Source organism: Ailuropoda melanoleuca, chromosome 13 (assembly GCF_002007445.2).
Source record: "Ailuropoda melanoleuca isolate Jingjing chromosome 13, ASM200744v2, whole genome shotgun sequence".
In the NCBI taxonomy this organism is placed as follows: Eukaryota; Metazoa; Chordata; class Mammalia; order Carnivora; family Ursidae; genus Ailuropoda; species Ailuropoda melanoleuca.
The window spans coordinates 24,229,535-24,254,453 of NC_048230.1; the positions used below are offsets into that span (position 1 = coordinate 24,229,535).

The 24,919-nt window shown below is 47.4% G+C and overlaps 1 protein-coding gene across 3 annotated transcripts in view; it reads right to left on the reverse strand.

Moving 5' to 3' along the window:
• Positions 1-8,065: 8,065 nt before the first annotated feature.
• IKZF3 (IKAROS family zinc finger 3) overlaps positions 8,066-24,919 on the reverse strand; it is an 85,628-nt gene continuing 68,774 nt past the window's right edge. For all 3 annotated transcript variants that reach the window (XM_011237382.3, XM_011237383.3, XM_011237384.3), the window contains one exon: positions 8,066-14,324. In XM_011237382.3, the coding sequence (XP_011235684.1) occupies positions 13,621-14,324 (704 nt within the window). In that variant the 3' untranslated portion in view covers positions 8,066-13,620. The remainder of the gene's footprint in view (positions 14,325-24,919) is intronic.

Genomic DNA, 24,919 nt, shown 5'->3' on the forward strand with positions numbered 1-24,919 from the left:
TCCAACATCCAGGGTGATCTTTCCAAAATACAAGCCCAGATGGACCCTGCAGGGTCTGCCTCTCCCCACTGCCCATGCTGGTCTGTTTATGAGTTTTGTTTAGAGAATTTTACAGTTTAGCTTTACAATAACTATCAAATTGGCAACACCTGAACATGCCATTTGATCTTTAAATCACAAAGAAATAGACCCTCTCTCCAGACCCATGAACTCCAACTAGGCATTATTTTTGCTGAGAAATAAAACCTCAGTCTCATCCCTTGGATCTAGGGGCTTGTTTATCAGAAATACAGGGGACAGAGGAACATGCGAAATGACACATGGTGGTACAATTACCCAAATCCAGACTAGGAAACTACAGAGCAGATGACCCAGCTTCTTTGACAACAACAAAGTTACAGGAAAAGATGGGGAATCTCTAGCTCTCAGGAAATCCAGACATACAAAATGTGTAGACCTTGTTTGATTCAAATCCAAACCAGTTAACTGTAAACAACGTCTATGAGCAATTGGGGGGAAATTTGAGCTCCGAGGAGATGTTTGATGATATTAAGGAATTATGGTTAACTTTTTAAGGGGTGATAATGGTGTGTGTGTGTGTGTGTGTGTGTGTGTGTGTGTGTGTGTGGTGTTTAAGTCTTCATCTTTGAGAGATTCATTCTAAAGTAGTTATGGGTGAAATGATGCCTTAGTTTTGTTTTTAAAGTAACCCCAAGTTTAGGGGAGAAGATGTGAGTATAGTCATGGGCTGGCCATGACTTGATAATGGTTGAAGCTGGGTGACAGGTACATAGGGATTCATTAAATTCTTTAAATTTGTGTAAGCTTGAAAATTCTGTAATAATTTTTTTTTTAATGGAGAACCTCTCCCTAGATCTTTCAGATTGGGCACGAGGTGGTGGGATCCTGTTTTGTTGGTGAGGAAACTGATGGCTCAACGAGACCTGCCCCAAATTACAGTTAGTGGGAGAACCAGGATTTCAACCCAGGTCTGAATACAGGTCTGGGCTGTTCTGCTACCCCTGCCTGGCTGACTTCCAGGTGGAATTCCTAAGTGGCCTGCGGGGATGGGGTGGGGGTGTTTTCCCCTGAAGAGCCCCTCCCTTCTCTGCAGCCCTGGTCTCTGGCTAGGGCGTCGTCCTGAGGTGACCCCGAGAAGGGCCAGCCACCATAGCCAGCCCTTGGGCCAGGCTTGTCACCCCCAATCTTGGGGCTGGGGGGCCAGACCTGTCAGACAGGGGTGGGCAGAGAGGCCTCATCCGTGCTCCAGCTGAGACCTTCTGGGGACTTACCCTGAAGAAATGACTACAGCCAGGCACAAGAGGGGGTGCAGGTTTTGTTTCTTTTTAGCAGGACTTGAGGACGCAGGGACCAGAGCAACCTGCTGCCTGCCACCTGCCATGGTTTCCAGAACCATCCCATCACTGGCTTCTCCTCGGGCCTGAGCTGACTGGTGCTGTCTGTGTGACTGGCCAGGGATGCCCAGGGCCACTTCTAAGGTGTGAGTGCAGGGGTCCACGCTGGGGTGGGAGTAAAGGGGACAGAATGAGTCACATCTTAAGCACGTCCAGGGATTTAGTCTGTATAAAAACAGGATCCAGTGAGTCCTCATAGCCTGAGGCACCAGTCTGGGGACAATGCCCCAGCTAATCAGAATATGTGGGACAGATATCATTTCACTTTACGAACAGAAGACTGAGGCTCAAAGAGAATGACCCGCTTGAGGTCTTATATGGAGTTAGAAACAGAGGTCCAACCTGGCCCAGCTTGTCAGCGGTGGAACATAGCCCTTCTCTGCCCTTTGTTCTCTGCCCCCTCTGTTCTTAGTGCTGGCTACTGTGAAGGACCTGGGCCATTGGGGCCCCTTTGAGGTGGCAGATGGCTTGACCCTGAGCTGGATACTGGAAATCAGCAGATGAACGTCCTTACTGGGTGGCTGAGATCTCTGGCTTCTTGGAGGAAAGGCAGCAGCTCAGAATGTGGGGGACAAGGGCCCCTCAAACCCAGGGCAAGATTCTCCAGCTCCGAAGATGTGGGAAGACTGCTGTTCTACTGCCAAAGAGGCTGAAGCATGATCCACAGAGGCCAGACAGCAGAGGGAACTTCCAAGGACGGCTGCAGTGTGGCTGGTGGAGGCTTGCGGTTGTGATGAAATTTGGGCTGCTGGGAGGGTGGCAGGGGCGTTGTGGAGAACACAGAGGCTGACACCTAACATACTGTCTTTTCAGTATCAAGTTATTGGGTTTGATTATAAAAAGTATATGTGCTTTTTTAAAATTATTTATTTGAGAGAGGCAGAGAGCAGGGGGAGGGGCAGAGGGAGAGGGAGAGAGCAAATCTCAAGCAGATACAGCACTGAGTTCAGAGCCTGACATGGAGCTTGATCTCACGATCCTGAGATCATGACCTGAGCTGAGATCGAGAGTCAGCTGCTTAACTGACTGAGCCACCCAGGCACCCCAAAAGTATATGTGCTTATTAAAGAACATTTCAGAAATCAGTAAAAGCTTGGAAAAGACAAAAGAAAATTCCCTGTTATCTCCCTGAGGATGCCGCAGGCATCGAGAGAGGGTGACACGGGTCCCACACCCAGGGGGCTGGCCCTAAATGGTCTGTAGCACACCCTAGACACCAGCTCCGGGGGCTAGTGTGACTGGTGTGAGCCCGGTGCCAGGGTACAGAGCTGTCCTTGGCAGCACCACGGGCCTGTCGGAGGATGTGGCCGCAGGGGTGACCTCCCTGCCTGGTCAAGTGTGGAGGGCAGGGAGGGCTGCTGCCAACTCTCTGGACTTTTGAGAACAGGTGGGCATGATTCTAGGGAAGCCCACCTCCCCTAGGATGGCCCAGGTGGGACATCCAGACAGACAAAGCTCTGGACAACTGATGCTCTCCCTGATCCCCAGACATCCTGTTCAATGAAATCTACACAGCGTCCAAGTTCATGGGTGGAGGGCCTCCTGGTGCCAGCGGAAGGTTCAACACTGGGTCAGAGATCCTGCCTGGCTCCTTCCTTGTGCCCGGTGCCAGGCACCCTGAGGAGGGAGGGAGGGAAGAAGAAAAGGAGACAGGCATGAGAGACCAAGGCCATTCAGAAGGATCCTTTCTTCCAAACTGTCCACATAAGCAGTTTTCTACAGGCTTCCTGCAGTCCAAGGATTCCAGCAGGAGTTGGGGGGGCAGGTTGGGGTGGGGTTGGGGAGAGCATTGCCTTTATAGCTGGGAGTTCGGCTTCACGGTATCCTCGGAAAAAAGGCTCCCACTACTATACAACTGATCTGGTCTAGCAGACAGAAAAGAGGGCCCAGAGAGGTCAGGGTTTGGTTGGCCCAACTTGCACAGAGGTAAGGTCTGTGGCAGAGTTTGCTTTCCTGTCCTGTGCTGTTGGCAGAACCTTAGCTTTGGGGCTTGGGAGTGAGGTGCACAGTGTGGCCTCTTAAGACAGAGGATTCTGAGCTTCCAGACGGGGAAGGGAGTTGAGCAAGGAAGGAAAAAGACATTGGGATCTTGGGGAAGTTGCATGTTGCAGACTGGAGTCTAGAGCCACAGAATGGGTGATCCTGGGGGCTGCGGCTGGTCCCTGGGGTTCTCCATGATCTCCATACAGGTAGGGGCGTCAGGAAGTGGGGGGTACTATCTGGGCTGAGATGGGTTGTGCTCTACCGGGCCTTACGGAGGTCTGAAATTCAGGCCCTTGTGGGGTGAGCTGTGATGGCGGCTAGCGGCCTATCGGAGGGCTGCAGTTGCTCCAAGGAACAGGCAGGTTTTTCTTTGCTGGGTACCTGGGGGGCTGTTTAGCTGGAGCTGCGTTTTCATGGTGGGCAGTTTGTTTTTACTTGGCTAGGGTTTATCTTGGAGTGGTTTCAGTGAGACTGAGGGAGATTGGGAGGCCGTCTGCACCTCCACAGAACTGCCACCAAGGACGTATTCCCCTGCATTTACCTGCACACCCCGCGCCCCGAGTTAGAGCCAGGACGTGATGGAAGTGGGTATTCCTACCAGACACTACTGCGATTTCCCAAAGGATTGCAGGGCACCTCCTTTCTCCCAGCCCTTTTACACCCATCGGTCCCAATGCAGGTTCCCACCTTCGGGTTCTCTTCTTCCAAGCTGAGCCACTGCGTCCCACGCATCTAAGGGAAGAGCTGGGACGTGGGGAGGGGCGGCGGCACGAGTAAGGCGAGACGCGAGTCCGACGAGGCAGGAGCCGAAGTGAGGGTCCCGCAGGCGCTCTGGCCCCGCAGCACGTGCGGACGGTGCTCTGCCGCCGCCGCCCGCCCTTCGGCTCCCTTCGCCCCTGCGCGCTCTTGCTGAACCGAAGGGCGCCGAGCCGCAGAGGGGCTGCGGGGGAAGGCCAGCCCGCTTCGCCAGGGGGCGCGCTTCGGGCCCGCAGAGCCCGCGCCTCGGTCCCCGGTCCCCACGGAAGGGGGCTCGCGTGGCGCCACAGCCACGGACCCGTCCGTCGCGGGGCACGGGGTTAGGCTGTTCTTCCCTCGAGTTGGTGGGCTGCGTGGGGGCCTCCGGACGCCAGGCGGGGAGGGAGGTCTGAGCGCCGCAGCCAAGCTTCGAGGGGCCTCCGCGGCGCAGGCCAGTCAGGACCTGCTAGGCGCGGCGGGGCGGGGGGCCGGGTTCCCCGGANCCCGAGCCCCCGCCTCCCGACGGCTCCCGAGCCTCTCAGCCGCGCGGCAGCAGTGACACCCAGCGGCCGTGGCGGGGAGTGCAGGCTCGGCCGCTCGGCTCCCGCCGCGAAGGTCGACGCCTCCCGAGGTTCCCACTCGTGGTTACGAGCGGGCACCCCCAGGAGAGAAGGCCGCGCTCTGCAGACTGCCCCGCGGGGCACTTCCCCTTCCCCTCCCCCAGTTTCCTCCCCGGCAGTCGCCCGAGCGCTGGGAGATCCTGCGGGGCTGCAGTGCCCGGAAGGGCGGGGCGGGGCGCAGCGGCGGCGCTGGGCTGTGACCCGGAGCAGTTTCACTTCTGGATCCTACCCGGGTGTGATGGGAGAGCATCTGGGGTGGGGGTGGAGGTGGGGAGGGGGGACACACAGGCGTGCCGAGGGCCGGGGCTCGGGACCCCGGGGGAGGGATGGCTTTTTACTCCCGGGGTGTCACGCGCCCCACGCCTCCCTGCATTTTCCACCGACCCCACCCCTCCCCCCCCCCCCCCGGTACACTTCCAGGCAAGCTATCCCAGAGATCACGGGCAAGCAAGGCTCACAGCCCAAGACAAAGAGCTCGAATNCTGCCGACCCCCGGAGAGGCCCCGAGCGGCGTGGGCGGCAGGAGGAGCGAGCTGTGAAGCCGCAGGCAGGGGGTTAGGCTGCGGGCTGCTGAGACGCCGAGCTGTTTCTCAGAAGTGCAGCTGCCCCTCCCCTCACACCCCCCTCAGCTCCCACCTCGCACCGCACCCCTTCCCCCTCCGCCGGGCCTTCGCTTTCCTCGCCTGGGCACCCCCGACCCGGGAATTAGGTGTCTGGGTCCATGCAGAATGAGGAGAACCTGAAGAGAGGACGGGGCTGGGAGTTCAGACCCAGCCTCCGTGCCCATATTCGGAGCCCACAATTCCACTGTCACCTGCCTGTCCCCCACACTCCTTTGGGCCAGGATTGGAATTTCACAGAATGGTTTAGAACGTGACCACTTGGGAAAATCATAGGCCACCCGGGGCAGCGCCCCGACCTCACTGTCAGTGCCTCGGTGTGGTGGTGAGAGAAGGAAGAGGGCACAGGACCCTCATTCTCTCCTCTTCTTTCTGGAATTAGAAGAAAACCTGGCTGGAGCCATGGGGTGGAGGCCAGGCTTCGTCTCAGTTGGAAGGAACTTCAGAGATCTAGTTCCAGGGAAAAATTAAGGCCCAGAAAGGGAAATGAAAGTGCCCAGGGTCACCCAGAGAAGTGGCAGGGCTGGGGCTGGAAACTGGAGTGTGCACCAGGCTGTCATTTGCTTTACTGAGACTTCAGAGCTGGATTCACCGACTCTGTCTGTCTCCCCGTCGCCCCCCACCCCCCCCACCCCCCCACCAAGAGTCTAGGGAGGGTGGGTAGGGTCTGTGAGTGACAGGGAGGTAGAGGTGCTGAGACAAATTCCAGTGGGGGTGGGATGGGGATTGACCTGGTGGAAGGACAAGCCTGGGGAGGAGGTGGCATCTGCCCCCCTAGTTCCCACCAGCCGCCCCCAGGGCTGTGGTTTATTTGACTAGGCAGCTCTTCTGGGCCAGGGGGCCTGGGGGGGAGGCGAAGTGATGGGAAAAGACTGCACTAGGGCTTCCTGCCCCATCAGTCCTGGGGAAGGGGGGCAGCTTACATCACCCACAGGCCCTCTAACCTCCATACTTTCCACTGCAGTGCTCTTTCCTTGGGTATATTCATGTTATTCCGGGGGAAGGTCTGTTATTTGGGGGGAAGGGAGGCAGCTGCCTACTTCACAGGTCAAGGCAGAGTTAAAAACAAAACCACAGCAAATTCAACACCCCGTGTCCTTCAGGGACTTTCCATGACACCTTCCTTCCCCCTCTCCCCCAAGCCAGGGAGTACCTCCCCAGAGGGCCTCCCCACCCCAGGTGCAGTGGCTTTTGGCTTTTATGCAAACAACTGTCTGACCGGGAATGCTCTGCAGCCAGAACTTGTGTCCCCGGCACCATGTGCTCCTCCGTCATCCCACAGCGTTCCTGGCCTCCCCAGAGCTCTCATCTCCACTTTTCCTCAAACGCTGGGTGCTAGGGAATGGGAGGTGAGGGAAGGGGCACAGGTCCTTGTCCCCCTGCTTGCCCTTGGATGGCAGTTGCCTGCAGGTGGAGGTTTGGGCACCGCAGTGATGGGGGAGGGGGAGGAAGAGTGTGCAGGTGTGGGGTGGCCTCCCCTGCCAGGCCCACTACCCTCTGAAGTGTCACATTAGTTCCCAAGAATTAGGAAAGGAAACTGTCCTTAGGCTGGAAGCCCTATCCAGCATCAGCCAGCCCCAGAGCTCTCTCCACTGCTCCCTGGCAAATGGGATCAGGTCTGGTCTCCTTTTCTCTCTGAGCTGCTTCTGCTTTGGGAAGGGAGTGGGGAGGAGGAGGCCACATACCACTCTCTCTAAGGCTGAGACGCAGCTACCCAGAGGCCACTTTTCGATGTATTTGGTGTTATAATACAGAGGCAGGCTGCGACATAATTCCTCTCTCCCAGCCCTGAGTGCTGAGACTGCAAAACCTGCTGGAGGGCCTCCCAATAATCTGGTGCTGCAGGGAGGGAGAAGAGCTGCCTCGAACTGGGCTCCACCTTTGCTAATCCTAACCTTCAGAAAGGGCTTCTTCCTGCCTCTCTCACAAAGGAGGGGAAAGGGAAGGTGTTTTGGAAGAGGCTGAGTGGAAGGCCGGATCACCTCTTAGACTCTCTAGTAACATGTTCTAAGAGAGAACAGAAGATGTCAAGACAGGGAGAAAGCTGAATAATCTCTAGGACTTTCTCCTCAGCACCTTAGGTTTGGGCCCCCAAGTATCTTAAGACTATATTTAAATGCAGCTGGGGCACCTGGCTGGCTCAGTCAGTAGAATATGTGACTCCCGATCTTGGGGTTGTAAGTTTGAGCCCCACAGTGGGTGTAGAGATTACTTAAAATCTTAAAAAAAAAAAAAGTAAAAAAGAAAAAAGGTAAGTGTGGCTGAGTTTAATGACTACACTTAAATTTCCCAAATTCCCAAGAAACTTGGATGTTTCTGAGACCCCAGAGGTGAAAAAGCCAGGACTTGCCTAGCTTCTAGAAAGAACCCCTGCTGGGAGCAAGGGCAGAGCTATGCCTTAGAACTGGGAGACACTGCAGTGTTGATCCTGCCATATCCAGCCCCCAACTTCCTCAGGTCCCCTTAGTGAACTAAGGGCCAGTGGAACCAGACCCCACTTTAGGGGTATGGGGGCCAGCAGCAGGATGCCAATGGCAGGCTCAGCAAGGCCTTACTTCGGTGATAATTTCATTTACCTTGGTACTTGGACTTTAAGAAATAGCCAGAGGTGCTAAATTAAGAAAATAGTCCTAGAGGCAGAATTAAACCCTTCCATTTTCTGACAACTACAAATGATAGGCATGCACAATGATTAATTTTAAACACACCAGTATTTTATTTTTCAGTGTAAAAATCAAACATGATAAAGAAATCTGGAAACTATCAGCAGGGTTTTTTTTTTTTTTTCTTTTTTTCTTGCTGTGATGATACACTCCTTATGGTTCTGGCAAGGTTAGCATGGCTACATTTCAGAAGCTGACTTTCTTTAAACAATCTTTACAGAGGAGTAGAACACCGTACAGTGCTCCAAATGGGTGGACTCTGGGTAAAACTCCAGAGAAGTTAAGAGGGAAGGTCACTGCTGGGCAGGGCGGGCATTTCTGAGAAACCCAGATGAGCGTGCTATGAGCACAGGCCGTGTCAAAACCACTCGGCAAGGGCTCCCTCCCTTCCTCCTGGGGGGAAGGCCACCCTGAGCCCCTCTGAACCCCCAAGCCAGCTTCCCTTCTTCCCCTGTCATTCTGCAGACAAGGGTCATCCACAGACCACACGTGTGGTGGCTTTAGCAACCAGAAATTAAAAATAACCTATGGTTTTTCCAGTAGCCAAAATGATCCCTCACCAAAGCTCATAGACTGAGAACCTGAGCATGCAAAACCACAGTCTGGGTGAAGGGATGTCTGCTTTTCAAATGACCTGCTAATTCTTTGCAACCCACAGTAATTTGGTTTCTGTGAACCCACAGAAGCAGGCCCACCAAAAAGGGTTTTGTCTGCTAACCTGGAAAAGTCCTTGTATAAATGAGTCACTGGCAATGGGATCATTTTTAAGGCTGCTCCATTTTCCTAGTAATGTTAAAATGTTTGTTCTCGGAGACGAGAAGCAAAGCAACTTCAGAAGCTAGGCCCCACGGGCCTGGGAGGAGGTGGGTAACATTATGGGACGCTCTCCAGGCTTTCTAGAGCAGGGTCAACAGGGAGATGGACGGTGAGGATGATTTGAGGAAACTCTCAAGTTACTCGGGGAGTTAATAACTGAGAGCTCATGAGACGGGGAGGGAGCAAAGCCATTCTACTTCGCTGGCTGCAATGCCATGAAGTGTCTGCAGCATGACGTTCATTCATATTGCTTCTAACCATCAGCGTATTCTTTACTCTTACACATTAAAATAACATGACGGAAACCATGTGCTAGAGATCAGAGGCCTCCACTGGCTACTGAATTACTGAACTGTGGTCCTAGTAGGGCCTTAGAATATCTCCATGTCTTTAAATCCACATACAGTACATACAGTGGAAATTTTGTAACCATCCCAAATCCCCCCTCCCCCCAAGTAACATCATCCCATAGACAAAATTACATAAAACCTCATAACACCCTTGGGAGGTAGATACTATATCCTTACATTTTTTAATCAAAACATTAACATTCCATTTTCAAATGACAGCTCAATCAACATCAATGTATACGACAGTCCAGTCTTGCAATATTTAGAGGAAACTTGCATTCAACTTTTTCAAAGTGCAAAGACCTGTTTATCATGTTGACGGCATGGTGGGGTACACGCTATCTACAGCTTGGGTGAATGGAGCTGAAGTCTTGTGTTCCGAGGTCAGGAAAGTCTAAAGCCTACACTTCTCTTGCAGGCTCTTCTGAGTCCACAGTCCTTAGAGGCAGCAGTGCCCAGCCCTGGGTTCACCGATCATTTGCAGAACCATTCACTCCTTTAGCTTTAGAGAATAGACTCATTTTCCTAGGGTGGCCCAGGTCTAGCCTTTGGTTTCAGGCCCAAACTGTCTTCTTTACAGGCACTTGAGTCCCAAATCCATTCTGTTTTTCTGAACTCTACCTAGATAGAGATATTTTCTGATCTATACTCTCTGAGTGCAAAAACAGCTCCCAATTCTTTAAAAGAGAAGAGACATCATTGTGTATCTCTTATCTTCCTCTGTATAGTCTGATGGTATTTTCTAGGACAAAATTTTCCTCACTCCTTTTCTTGAGCTCATAAATCTCAATTCCAAGTCTTTGTGAAGGAAGCTTGGCTATCTCTGAGGATTCAAATCTTGAGTGGCCTGGAGTTTCCAAATCTCCACTAGAGACCAACGGACCTGCTCTCTGTGGGGTACACTTTAAAGTTAGGACTCTGAGCATTTAACGTTTCCATTACGGTCTTACTGCCTGTGCTGGGATATGTATCAGCAGTACTGCTTTTTCCTTTAAAACATGCTAAACCTCACATTTAGCAGAGGGGAAAAAGCAGAGGAGGAGAATAAGAACAGTGATACAGACTACTTGGAAAAACTTTATGTTGGTGTGAGATTTGTTCATAACACAGTGTTTCAACTAAGCAAAATTTTGTGCTTTTTTTTTCTTTGCCAAAGAAATCTGAGGTCATTTTATATCTGGGCCACTGGAAGTATGGGCCTAGCAAAATGTTATGTGCTGCATTTAAAAGGTGAGAAGTGTTGTCACTGACGAAGTCAGAAGCTGAGTCAGGAACAGCTCAGAAGGGGTAAGAAGGAATATGATTACTTAGCTTATCTGTTATCAAGGCAAGTATCTTTTAGGGAGAACGACTTAAGGAATCTAAAGGCTGGTGGATTTATCAACATCTTTTATCCCCTGGTGGTGGTGGTGGAGGGTAATGGGGGAGACATGTCTGTTTAGTTCTCTGCCAGTAGGAAATACCTATGCAACAATTCGAGTGCGGGTGATAAGGAACATCTGGAGCGCCGGTTCCCTTCCCCTCCCCACTCATCCCGATTCTGTCACCTTGGCTGCAAGGGAGCTTTTCGTGGGGCTGGACATTCCCCAGATTGTGGACTCCTGGGTATGTGGTGGGAAATGACGGACAGCCCAGGCCTACAAGGCACATGTCAGAGGGACTCTGACTGAGAAAGGAAATGTGCTGTCTGAAGCTGCTGCAGGACCTCACTGTCCAACATGGTCGGATGTGAACCCTGACTCTGCCCCTCTCTCTAAGCGACCGGTGCTAAGATTCTCCTTCACCCTCTCCCCCCATCCCCAGCAAGGGGAGGGGCATTTAGTGGTATGAGGGGAGCCTAAAGAAGGAAACGTTTGCCTGTGTGCTGGCAACCACTACACACTACGTGGTTCGACTTTACGATTTACAAATGTGGAGCTGGCACATATAAATTTTCTCTGGACTTGGTGTGTCCCGATCTAGGCCCAGTAGCATGTGTGAGTGGTCACCCCACCTAGAAAACTGACCTCAGAAGAATGGAAATCATTCAGAAAATCTGTTAGTCACAGGGAAAATGAGGGTCATGTCTTCAAAAAAGTCCCCAGGTTAGTGGGATGGGCCTCTTTCACTATCTCAAGGTGCAAAAGCTGGTTTCTTCAGAAAGACTTTTCCACTAATCTGTTGGAAATGCCTGCTTTCCCCAGCTTTCTCTCCAACTTTCTTGCTTCCAAATTCTCTTTCTTTTGTCCCCTGAAGAGTCAACAGGATGTGTGGCATTTCAAGAGTATAACAAGCAGCTCCTCTGCCACAATGGAGGTCAGTAACCTGGCGTACTTGGAGTCTAGGATTACAGAAATACAGGGAATGCTGAAGACTACGCACTGAAATACATCTAGTCTTTTAGCCAAAATCTCAAACATGTTGGGACTGTTACCATGGAGTTCCACAAAATCTTTTTTCCTGAGACAGACGCCATGCTACAAAGAAGGGTAAGCCATTTGTGCAGTGTGAGGTGGAACATTTTAATTCCTGGCAGCACATAAATTAGTTGAGTTTGAGGCCTATGCCTAAGCCCTTTTGAAATATCAAGGCAGATACATAAAATACGAATCTAACAGGAATTGGGGATTCTTGGCTCTGGTAGAAATGTGCACAAAACTACTCTTAATTTGTAAATAGGTTCCATGAAGTTGTCCCTGGAAGCAGAATTTATTTTCACTAACACCAGTTCTTAAAAAGGAAAAAAAAAAAAAAAAGGCTTTGGCAAGCAGCTGCAGGTGCCACTCTGTATGTACACTTTGGGGCAAGATCAAAATACCTTCCTGTTTTTTGTTCTTCTCCACCATTCTCTTCACATTCACAACTCAGTGGTTAAAGGAAACATTTAACGCTACCATTTTCACACCAAAGAAATGTGAAACAGGTATTCATATACATATTCTCCTGCTTAATACCCATACATTAAAAGGCTTAAAAGGTAACTGGGGTTACAGCATAATCACATACATTTGAAGCTGGAAGGGACCTTAGAGAGTGTCTAAGCCCAACTCTCATTTTATGGTTGAAGAGACTTAGTTTTAAGAGTTTAGTGATTTGCCCAAAGTCATATAGCTAATTAGCAGCCAATATGGAATTCACAAACAGATTTTGGGACCCCTACTGCAGTACTAATTTTACAATTATCCCTGCACTTTTCCTTGATAGCCTATCTCTCATAATTAACCATAAAGCTGGCCAATACATCTGCAGGACCAAGATCTGACTTTCAGGAATCTTCCTGGCATACAGCAGCTCCACTTAAAAGGGGGAGAAAACCCTACCTGGCTTGATCAAGGAGAACCTGTGAGCAGAAGTGCGCCCCCCCTCACCTCTTCAGGAAGCTTGGCACTGACCCAAACAACACTCATGATGTCTGTCCCTGATTCCTCTCCTGTGGGGGGGGGAGACTAAGTCAGGCTTTTTGGATTGTTTAGTTTTCTGTCAAAAAAAAAATCATCGGCAAGTTTGCTTTAGGTCTGTATACTAATGCTCCATGAAGGAGACCAAGAACTTTCAAGTAGTTGCCCTTCCCCTCCTCCCAGGGTGCTGCTAAACCATTTCTCCGTCAGAGTCCCGTTCTGCCGATCTCAGTCACAGGAAATGGATGCCATCATCCATAATGGACAACTTCGTGGAGTTTCAGTGATGGTCTATGTTTAAAACCATTAATTCTGCTGGTATAGAATTTCTCCTATAGATGACTGGTTTAACCCAAAGCAGCTTTTTAACTGATGTGGGAGGGTAAAAGGGTTGAAGCAGAAGTATCATCAAATGACGTAATGTTTTTCCTTGTGTGATAAGAAATGGGTCTGCTGCTTGGAGACTGGAGTCTTCAGTTACTGGTAACAGACACTTATTTTATGGCTGTTCTTTTCCCTGCTATTGGGATGAAGAGATTATATCCTAGACTTTCAGCCTGTGTTAAGTGCAGAAGGGCATGGCTTCCCAGAGAGGTTAGCTGGTGAGCTCTTCTTTGTGGACCTGGGTGTATGACCAAAAGGCTTTTCCACATATGGCAGATGTATCTCGGAAAGAATGTCTCATGCAGCACAACTAGGGGATTCTTTTGACTGGCAACAAACTCCAAGGACTGCTTGTTCCATTGCTGCAAAAGATAATGACCAAATACTTCATTGGCTTTTAAATATCATAAAAATTCAACTCCCTGATGAGAAAACAAATGTCTCACAAAAATGATAACATGATATATCTGCAAACAAGTTCTGAATGAAGACAGCGTTTCCCTGTTGCCCATGGGAACATGACCCTTTGGACACTAAAAATGGTATGGAAAGGAGTTTGGAATTGAGTCCATTTGGAGAATAACTTGTTAGGTGAGGTGTCGGTTTTTACAAATGATGTCAAATGCTCAGGCGTAAATCATCTCTGGGACCAGATGTTCACTTCAGCATGGCTCTGTGCTCTCCTCTGGCTATGTGAGATGAGAACTCATACCGGTCATGGCTTCGATATCCGCACATGTTACACTCAAAAGGGTCACGAAAGCCGTGGCAACCCATGTGAATAGTGAACATCACATAATCCAGGAAGAGGACTCGACAGTGGTCACACCGATACACATCCATCACCTCCCCTTCTTTGTTGATCACTTTGATGGAGTCTCTTGGACAGATGGGTGGGGGCTTGAGGAGTTCGTAAGAGCGGGGGACCTCCTTCAGAAGTGGCATCCCATTGCGGGCCCTCGGGGGGACCATGTGATTTTGCTGGTAGATGTGATTCTGGCGTTCTTCATGGTTGCTATCAGTGTCCGTGGAGTCATGGCCACTATTGTTGGGGGAGAGACCTCTTTCAGAAGGCAGGCTCTTCTCTGGCAGGTGGATATTCTTCTTTTCTAGGTCCTGGGGGGCACCATTTGGCATCTCGGCACGGGTGAGGGCTATGGGATACATGCTGCTGATAACTGGAACCATCTCTGAGGTGGGAGCAGGTGGTGTCTGGACCAAGGGGCGCAGGGCTTCGGCACCAAGATAGGTGATGGCATTATTGATGGCTTGGTCCATCATCCGGGTCTGTATTATCTCACTCTCTTTCTCGTACATATAGCTAGGATTATAGCTGACATCAAAGCAGTGGCGCTTCTCACCTAGAACAAGTGAAAGAAAGAATTACAAGAAGAACACAAAGGCAGAGTTTGTAAAATGATTTTCCAGAGTCCTTGAAAAGGGAGGAAAGACATGCGGCCTGCTTAAGAACACCCAGCCCAGGCAGGATGGTTCCATTTGGTGCTGGGGACAGTCTCAAGGGACAGTGGCTGACAGCACACATTTGGGCAGTCAAAATAAATTAACCCAGCAGGCAAAAGGGAGAGTCAGAGATGTCGTTAAGTTGAAGCTACAATGTGAGCTGTTTCCACCGCTCATGTTAGAGGGGAGTGCTGGAGAAAAACAGAGAAAAAGAAGCAAGAGGACACCAGGGCAGGGTTCGCAGGGAGCTACCATTGTGCAGGAGTGTGGCCACCTCTGCACTTCGACTCTTCATGGACTCTCAACACCCAATCAATCCCAAACTGTTATTTGCTTGTTATTTTCTGCTTGTAATACAAGGGAGCTCGGGGGACGGAAGTGCTGCAAGAAGTGGGGACGCTCAGCAACTGGCCTCTGCAGCTTTTTAAATAGCTACAGAGGCAGAAAAAATAGCCCCCAAACCTCCAACTTACCATTCCCCAAACACATCATCACCAGACTGAGATTTAAGTAAAAGAACTTCAAATGTAAAAAGTTTTAGAAAAGCTTTCTTGAAAAATCATGGTCTTTATTCCTTTCGAAAAGTTTATTATTCTTTTGCTTGAAAAAACTGCATCATTGATACACATGTGATCATTAGGACCCATCTCACATTTAACTGAAAAATTTATTTGTGGTCACCGTCTCCTACTGCTCATGTCAAACTGCTGAGAAATTCTGAAAACAGAGTTTAGCCACCTTTGGGGCGTGTGGGTGTTGTGTGTTAGAAAACAGAGGCTCTCTGGCCACAGGGAAGGCAGGAGCAGGGTCTGCAGTGATGGCAGATGTGCTCGGTGGTGAGTGGCTGGTAGAAGGAAGAGAAAGCAGGGAGGATGTGTCAAGTACCGAAAGTGAGGCTAAGGTATCGCTGATGCTTTTTCATTCTGTAGACGCTAGATTCTGGAGAGATTTGCTGAACCATATCCTCTCTTCTGTAACACTCCCTAGGCATGTTATGGTTCCAAACCCTGTCACTGTCATACAGTAAAGGGTCCAATAATGAAAGAACACAAGAAAACAAAAGAATTGGAAGAACCAGTTCCTGTTCTTGAGGGGTCGCCAACCTAGCGGGAAAGAAACAAGACCTGTATCCATGGAATTGGAAAAAATAAATGTTAGAAGTTGTGAAAGGGCTGCTCTGCTCTGTGGGGGCCTTTTATTTCATTAATTTTTTAAAAGATTTTATTTATTTTGAGAGAGAGAGAGGGAGTGTGTGTGTGTGCACGCACACACGCGTGCGAGCAGGGGGAGGGGTAGAGGGAGAGAGACTCTCAAGTAGGATCCACACTGAGTGCAGAGCCTGACCGGGGGTTTAATCCATGACCCTGAGATCATGATCTGACCCGAAATCAAGAGTTGGACCCTCAACCAACTGAGCCATCCAGGAGTCCCTAATTTTATTCTCAATGCCACATTTGACACTTAAGCAGGGGAGTAACATGTCTTCTGTAAAAAGAATTATAAGGCAAAGGTGAGGCAGTTTGGTGCAAATTATATATTTAAGTATTAAGGAAATACAAAAAAAAATACAGGAGTACCTGGGGCAGGGAAAGCATTCTCAGAAAAACCAGATTTTGAGAAGGGTCTTGATGTACTGGTACAACTTAGATTTTCAGAGAGGTCGACAAGACATCCTAATAAGGGAGGCGCATGACTGAAGGCAGAGAAATGGGACTACACAGGACACAAGCAGGGAAGAGTTAGGAAAGCCTGGCTGTAGCTGTATCAGGAAGTATGAACTACAGAATTTTCAAACTTCACTTATTCTTCACATTCTGCAGTACTGACACCTCGGTAGTGTGGTGGTTGAGTGTATGGGTTCTTGGATCAGGTGGACTGGATTTGATGCTGGCTCATCGGTTACTTGTTGCATGACCCTGGGCAAGCTATTTGACATGTCTATGGCTCTGAGTCCTCATGTGTAATGGGATAATAACTGTATCTACCTCCCAGGGTCACTGGGAAGTGCTTGGAACAATGCCTGGTACATAGAAAGCACCTGGTAAATGTTAAGGTGTTTTGTTTTGTTGGAATCAGCTCACATGTTTGTTCTTTTTCTTTTTCTTTCTTTCTTTCTTTCTTTGCACTAAAATGAATTTCCTTCTTTATTTTTTAAAGATTTATTTATTTATTTTTGAGAGAGAGAAAGAGCGCACGTGCGAGCACAAGAGCAGGGGTGGGTGGGGGGGGCGGAGCAGGGGGAGGGGCAGAGGGAGAAGCAGACTTCCCCACTGAGCAGGGAGCCCAATGAGGGACTTGATCCCAGGACTCTGAGATCATGACCTGAGCTGAAGGCAGAGGCTTAACCAGCTAAGCCACCCAGGCACCTATGAATTTGCTTTTTTTTTTTTTTAAGACTTTATTTATTTGACAGAGAGAGAGACAGCCAGTGAGAGAGGGAACACAAGCAGGGGGAGTGGGAGAGGAAGAAGCAGGCTCCCAGCAGAGCAGGGAGCCTGATGCGGGGCTCAATCCCAGGATCCTGGGATCACGCCCTGAGCTGAAGGCAGATGCTTAACGACTGAGCCACCCAGGCACCCCTATGAATTTGCTTCTTAAGTAAACTTTTTATCACTAACATAAACAGAAAGCTAGACTCACTTACCACAAATAGAAGGTAACTATGAAAATAAAGACAAGGAAACAGAACAATTTATTTAAGTTTTGATCAGATGCTGTGACTACCTGGACACAAAGATCCCTTCTCTTTGTTTAAAAACAGATTACCAAGTGTGAGATTAGTGTGAAAGCAGACTAACATCAAATTAAGTCTAAATCTTTCTCCTTGGTATAATCAGGAAGATTGAGAGAGAACTAAAAAACAAAATAATTTTCTTGCCCTGTGGGCCTCCTGGCATTTTGCATCCTAGATTTGGGGAGATATTGAAAAAAGTTAACACGTGGTGGAACCAAAGGATGGGCATTCTGAATGACCAACCATAGGATTTAGATTTGAACAAAGATTTGAACAAAGAGAAAAACCACTTCATGCCCTTGAGCAATGGAGGCTTGTGTCAAATTGTTTTCAGAATATTAATGGAACAGCAAAGTGTAAGACCAGAAGAGTGAGGAATTGCACCCAGAAAGACCAGCTAGACGATCTAATCGAATAAGAGATTTGTCCGCCATCCACACTACCTTAAGGCCAACCAGACAGTTTCTAGACAAATACCTGAGAGAAAAAATCTGCAAAGAAAAACACCCTGCCTTGGCAACTCAATAAAAAGCAAGAGAAAAGCAGACCTTTGCCAAAGTCATCAGTGGTTCTTATTTTCAACTTCCAGATTGGATATATCTTTGATCAAAGATGTTTGAAAGAGTGAGGCTGAGAACATGAAAGCCAGCTAAGGTCACAAATATTCATTCCCCTGAAAGTGACACAGGAATGATGAACTTTGGTTTCTTGGCCTTTTTGAGTTCAGTGATAATTTTCCAGTGTGATTGGCTCTACTCTACTCAAATACAGGGGTCCCTGAGAATCTTTTTATCTTTTCATCTAACGGAGAGGTTCCAGAAGGTTTCCGGGGTGGGGCAGGCACATCACAAACTCTGCTTTTATCCTTTCTCCCAAGAGTTTGCTTTACTGAACTAGGTCTACAGTTTCACAGACTACCACCTGCAGCATATGTCAGAAGACAGCTGAGTGCTAAAGCTGCAGAAGGCAAAACAGTAAGAGGAAAATACACCCCTGGATGAGTGGAAATATGTGACTGAGTTCTGTGGTTAAGGCAGACCATTGTTCATTGTGAAGACAGGGGAGCCTCAGATCTTCACGTGCACGCAACCTGCAATCATCAGATCCCCTCATCTCCGAGTTACGGTAACTTGAGTAGTGCAGATGATTATCAGTCACCTGTAGACACGATGACTCAATGTGTATGAAACCCAGAAGGGGTAAGCTACAGTAATTGAAAAGCCAACAGCTCACGTTTCTTTAGTAACACACTCATAAAAAAGGTTAGTCAAACCACAAGAGTGTAACTTCTCCCAAACCTGCACGGAGCCTCTAGTCCAGCTTGTAGTCAGAATTGGACCACACCTTTGAATGATTAATGATAGCAGCTTCAGGCTGAATTAGAGGTTTCCTTCTGATGAAAGTACAACTGGCAACAGCAAGTTCTGAGTTTAGGCGCCAGGACCATTCCTTACCTGTGCTTTTTTTTTTTTTTAAAGGGGTCAATCTCTACTGTCTAGGCTTTGGTAACTCTAAACTGAGCAACTGCCTGACCCAAATTGCTACAATGTAGTGAGGGTATATGGTTGTTGGCTTCCAAGTGTCAACTTGACAGTACAGAATCAACACCTAGAGCTAAAAGGGACCTTAACCGAGCACGTGGATTCAGACCTCTGCCTTTGGGGCCGAACGACAAGATCCACCACCCTAATCTGTTTACCTCTGATTTTTATACTTCACACTACCTAGCTCTGTGCCTTATATATAATACTAACAAGGGTAACTACTATTTATTGAGCCTTTACAATATATCCAGTGCTGTCCTAGGTACTTTCTGCATATTCTCTCATTTGCCTAAAATGAATTAACATCTCTCAGTCAGATGAAGAACCTAGCCTACAAACAGGTTAACTTGTCAAGGTCACTGAGTTGGTAAATGGAGACGTAGGATGCAGTCTAAGGGCCCACAGATATCTGCCTGTGTCTGAGCATTTTTTTAAGATTTTATTTTTTATTTTATTTATTTATTTATTTATTTGGAGGAGGAAGGGAGAGGGGGAGAGGGAGAGAGAAGATCTTAAGCAGACTCCACGCCCAGTGTGGAGCCCGATGTGAGGTTCAATCTCACAGCTCCGAGATCCTGACCTGAGTGGAAATCAAGAGTCAGATGCTTAACCGACTGAGCCACCCAGGCACCCCTGCGTTTGAGCTTTAATTGCTGTTTCCTGGCTGCCACCTTGCCCATGGCTGCACAATCCTACCACTGTCAGGGACTTCAGATTCTCTGCTGGGATGGTTCCCATATAAGTGGACAAGCAACTGTGTTTTGTTCCATATGGACCAGCACCGTGAATTCAAGAAGTATCTATGATGCACAGAGTTGTTGTGGTGTTTGTAAGTGCTTAACAGAGTTCCTGGCATATGTAAGCACTCAATAAGTGGTAGCTCTTTTATTATTATTATTATTATTATTATTATTATTATCCTCACACCATGTAAGGTGCTTTGAGGAGTCCAAACATAATTGCAGTCCAATAGGAGATGCAGCATATACACAATTTCATTCCAATTGGTACCCCTAATACTATGTGGTGGAACAAAGTACAGAGTAGTCAAGAAAGTGAAGAGAAAAACACAGACAGCTTCTCAAATATGCCACATAATGTTGGACAAATAGTAACCTATTTTTTAAAGTCTCCTTGTAATCTGAGGTGGTGGCAGTGATGGTGGTGGTGGAGACAGTTTTGTGTATCACAAAAAACTCTGTTAAACTCACCCTGAGTACAGGGGGAGGACAGAGCAAAGAGAGAACCCAGGAGACTATGGGAATGTAGACCATGTGTATTTTTTTTTTAAGATTTTATTTATTTATTCGACAGAGATAGAGACAGCCAGCAAGAGAGGGAACACAAGCAGGGAGAGTGGGAGAGGAAGAAGCAGGCTCACAGCGGAAGAGCCTGATGTGGGGCTCGATCCCATAACGCCGGGATCATGCCCTGAGCCGAAGGCAGACGCTTAACCGCTGTGCCACCCAGGCGCCCCGACCATGTGTATTTTTAAAACATTATTTATTTATTGGGGCGCCTGGGTGGCTCAGTCAGTTATGGATCTGCTTTCAGCTCAGGTCATGATCTCAGGGTCCTGGGATCAAGCCCCATGTTGGGCTCCCTGCTCAGTGGAGGGTCTGCTTCTTCTTCTCCCTCTGCCCCTCCCCCTGCTCCTGCTCTTTCTCTCTCTTAAAATAAATTTTAAAATTCCTTTAAAAAAAAGATTTATTTATTTGTTTTAAGAGACAACAAGAAAGAGAGCAGGGGGTAGGGGCAGAGAGAGAGGGAGAGAGAGTCCTAAGCAGACTCCTCACGGAGCACAGAGCCGTTGGTCTTGATCTTACGACCCAAGATCACAACCCAAGCCAAAACCAAGAGTTGGATGTGCAACAGGCACTCCAACCACATGTAATTTTAAGGGCAGACGTGAGGGAGGGCATTCCAGACAGACAGCATGGACAGAACCATTATATACAAAAGGGAAAGTATTATCTAGAAGTGGGAGTAGTTCACTGTGGCTGAATTAAAAGATTAGTTGGCTGAAATGATAAAATTAGAAAAGGTAACTTGGAGACAGATTGTGCAAGGCTCAGAACACCTGGGTGGTTCAGATTTTATTCCAATGGGAAGCCACTGAAAGGTTTTTTTGAAGGGGGGGGAATGATTTGAACTTTAGAAAAATAACACATTTCCACTATTATAGGCATGAGGGGTGACGGGAAATATTCAGGTTTTCTTTTTTAAGTTTCTTCAAGTCACTGAAATGTACTTGCCGCTACATTCATACCATATCCCATGCATATCATCGCTTACTTTTACTGTAAGCACATGCCCTAAAATAGGAGTGGAGGGCAGGCAGGGAGGGTAAATGCAATATTTGTCAGGTGATGGTTCTGATCTCAAGCTAAATGAGGCTAAAGTGACTAACACTTCTTCCAGGAGGAGGAGAGTAGAAGGGAGCCACAGAATAGGCAGGAAGGGGAGCAAACACAGAGAGAACTCTGGGGTGGGGGGAGGTGAGGAAAACTGAGCTGGAGACCATGTTTTGTTGAGGTAGAAGGCTTGCCCCCTGTGAGAGGTGCTATTCGGTTGTCATCAGTCCTGATGGAGTCACCAGGGGAAGACTTCTCAAGAAAACACCCACCCCAGGCGGGGAATGACTGCGCTTCTTCAGGGGCTTTTTCTTCCACCAGCTTTCAGTGTCTACACTCCTCCATGTCCAGAGACCTGGTGTAGCACATATGACACACACTGCTCGGGTTGACCTCCCAGGGAAGGAAGGCCTTAGACTGCAGCATGTTGTAGGCCTTGTCCTGGCCCTGTTCCGTCACCCACTAGCTGCATCTCTCCATCTCTCCAAACCTCCCTCCTTCCCTGGGAAAAGAACTTTGCTGGGTGTTCCTGATAACCCTTCAAGCTCTAAAATGCTATGATTCTGTAATACTTATAGGATTATAGATTTCAGCCCTTTGGGAAGGGGTGGGAGAAGATACTTTTTGCTGTTAGAAACGGGTATTCAAACTGCTTCCTGTCACTCTGTTAACCAAAGCAGACAATTTCTCATTAGTTACTTCACAGGGAGAATCGATGGTGTTTGTTGAAGTGTCAAAACCTCACTAACATGTTTACTGCGGGTGAGTGAGATCTTTTTTCATGTTCTTTTCAACATGAAAACTTCCTTTAATAAAATAATACATAAAATTAAAAATAATAAGGAGATGCTATGGTAACCACTTTGGTTGGAATAACACATCTGTTTTTGGAGAAAGAATGAAAATCAGAAAAAGGAATATGCAGAAATGTAGTCGTTTTCCTCCTCCCTCCAGGAGAGAAATCTGGCTTCTATTTTGAGCCAAGTATTTGAAGATGGCCTAGTTAGAAGTCTAGTCAAACAAGTTTGTAACAGGAGAATAAAACGCAGAGAAAGGACAACTCTTAAAAGGGTTAGGTGCTAAAAGTGAGCCATCGTGTCCTTTGAAAAGAGCAACGGAGAATTATTTTGACGATGTAAAGATGCTGATTTCTAATGAATGTATGTCAATTTATGTCCTAAATACAGAGAATGAAACAAAATTTCTTGCAGAATAAGGAAATAAATGATTTTATTTTTCTTCTACATAGGCAATTTAATTTTACTCTTACTCTTCAATAGAGGCATGTTTTTCTGTTTCTAAATGTACTTAGACTTAACCCAACCTGTCCCTCTTCTTCAGTTCATTTCTTTTTTTTTTTTTTAAAGATTTTATTGATTTATTTGACAGAGAGAGACAGTGAGAGAGAGAACATTAACAGAGGAAGCAGGAGAGGGAGAAGCGGGCTCCCCACCAAGCAGGGAGCCTGACATGGGGCTCGATCCCAGGACCCTGGGATCATGACCGAAGCTGAAGGCAGACGCTTAATGACTGAGCCACCCAGGCGCCCCCCTCAGTTCATTTCTAATGTGTGAAAAATGTTACCTACTGGTAATTCTCTTTAGCCTGCTGGGAAAGTAACAGGCCGACCTGATGGTATAATTTCACCTTTACCCTCATAGTTCAAGAGGTCAGGGAAGCCAAGGTTGGTCTGAGTGCTGTGCAACTGTCATCAAGGATTAAAGGGAGTGACTCATTCTTCCTTCACACTTTACCCTTTGCCATTTCCCTGGCAGCTAAATCTTTTGAGAAAACAGCACCGTGGAGAGGAAATATAGGAGACAGAAGAGAAGAGGAGGGAAAACATTAACCCCGTGTGTTTTGCAGCACTCCATCCCATACACTGCAGTGTCAAAATGTTCCTTTTTTCTCCCCAATATTGTTACCTTTCAAAAAGGTAGATTCCATTAAATGACTCAAGGGTTTCCTTTATTTGAAAACAATCTCTAAAAGGAAGATTCAGAATATAAGCGAATGCTAGAAGATTAGGGCAAGGCTCAGGAGCAAGAACATCATGGCTATGGCAGGAGCGCCGTCCCCCATTTCCTGATGAATGGACGGGTGAAAGAGCAAATGAACAAGTAGTAATGCCCTCAGTAAAATAGATGAATGTTGGGCTAATGCAGCCATTTTATAAGATTCTCAGATTTAACTACACTTTCCTAAAAACAAACAAAAAAAAAAAAACAAAAAAAAAACTAAAATATATGACATGGTTCATAACATAAACACCTTGTCTGTATAACCTTGAGAAAACAGTTACCTGAATCTACACATATGGGCTTAGAAACACAAAGTGGTATTCATAATTGCAGCCTTTGCTAATTCATCTCGCAGACTTGTAGAGTGATAGAGCTGGGAGGGACCTTCCCAATCACCTCATCACCTATTCAGTCTCCTCATTTCACAGATGAGTAAACAGAGGCCCAGAAAGGTTATGTGATTTGTCTAAACACACACAGTTAAGAAATGACTGAGCTAGAATCGGAACCTGGTTCATTTGGCTTCAAATCCAGTGTTCTTCCTACTGCACTATACCACAATTTACCAAACAAAATTTCCCCCAGTTATTCAGGGCCCTGAAGCCCTGAAGTTGCTACCTCAGCTTAAATCAAGAGCTAACTGTACTGGGTTTCCTGATTCCAGCATAGAGAGAACATGATGGTTCAGACGATGAGAGAAATCAGCACCTATAAGCATGTCTCCTGAGTCTGGAAATGAAGGACTAAAAATCCTCTGGTTACAAAGGTAACAAATGGAACAGATCCCTGATGCAACAAGCAGAATGGCATGGACTTGGGCATAGGAAACATGTTTTCTTAAACCCATGAAAATACCAAAGCAACTTTTATTATATTAAGTAGGGTTTTAGCTCAACTGTAGGTTAGCTACAGGGGCACCTGGGTGGCTCAGTCGGTTAAGCATCTGCCTTCGGCTCAGGTCATGATCCCAGGGTCCTGGGATTGAGCCCCCCATCAGGCTCCCTGCTCCGTGAGGAACCTGATTCTCCTTCTCCCTCTGCATACTGTTCCCTCTGCTTGCCCTCTCTCTGTCAAATAAATGGATAAATCTTTAAAAACAACAACTATAGGAGTAGGACAGCTACAAGGACCAAGCACCTTCTCTCATATGTTAGTTCTCTTAGACCAAAGCACCTTGACCATAATTGGATTGAAGTTGAGTCACTTTACATTTTTTTCCTTGCCCATTTCTCCCCATGTCCCTCTCCATATCAAGTACAGCCATTTCCACAGTCAAAACTTTCCCCAGAACAAATTACAAAGTAAATTACACTCATAGAATAAAAACCTCTACTTTCCTTTGTTCTGACTCCAGTCAGAATTTCTTCACAGAAGGCAAAATCAAAAGATATATGAGCAATGTCTTAAGATCATGTCTTGGAATCACAATTGATCCACTTGATCCACTGCTCCTAAGCCCCACATGGAGGTCACTACACGCCCCCTGACATTTCTCATGAAGGAGAGGGAAGATGGTAATGGGCGGTGGGAGGTGGGAGGGGTGTGTCTCTCTAAACTGAAAGGCACCAACTTTACTTAGTCTGACACAATTCTTAAAGCGATTAAAAGGAGACAAAAACTTTCCAACTAATCAAAGTAAAATAAATAAGGCATAAGCACTTAAATAAGCATAAATACCAACCTAGGTAATTTTGAAATATATGAGTTCTTTCAATATGTCTCTATAATTCAAATAAAATACCTGTCTGTACAAAAATGATCTAGACCAGAATAAAATTTACCCAGATATAAAAACTACGCAGGTACTTAATATCTGTAAAAGCTGTTGAAAAGAATTAGGCA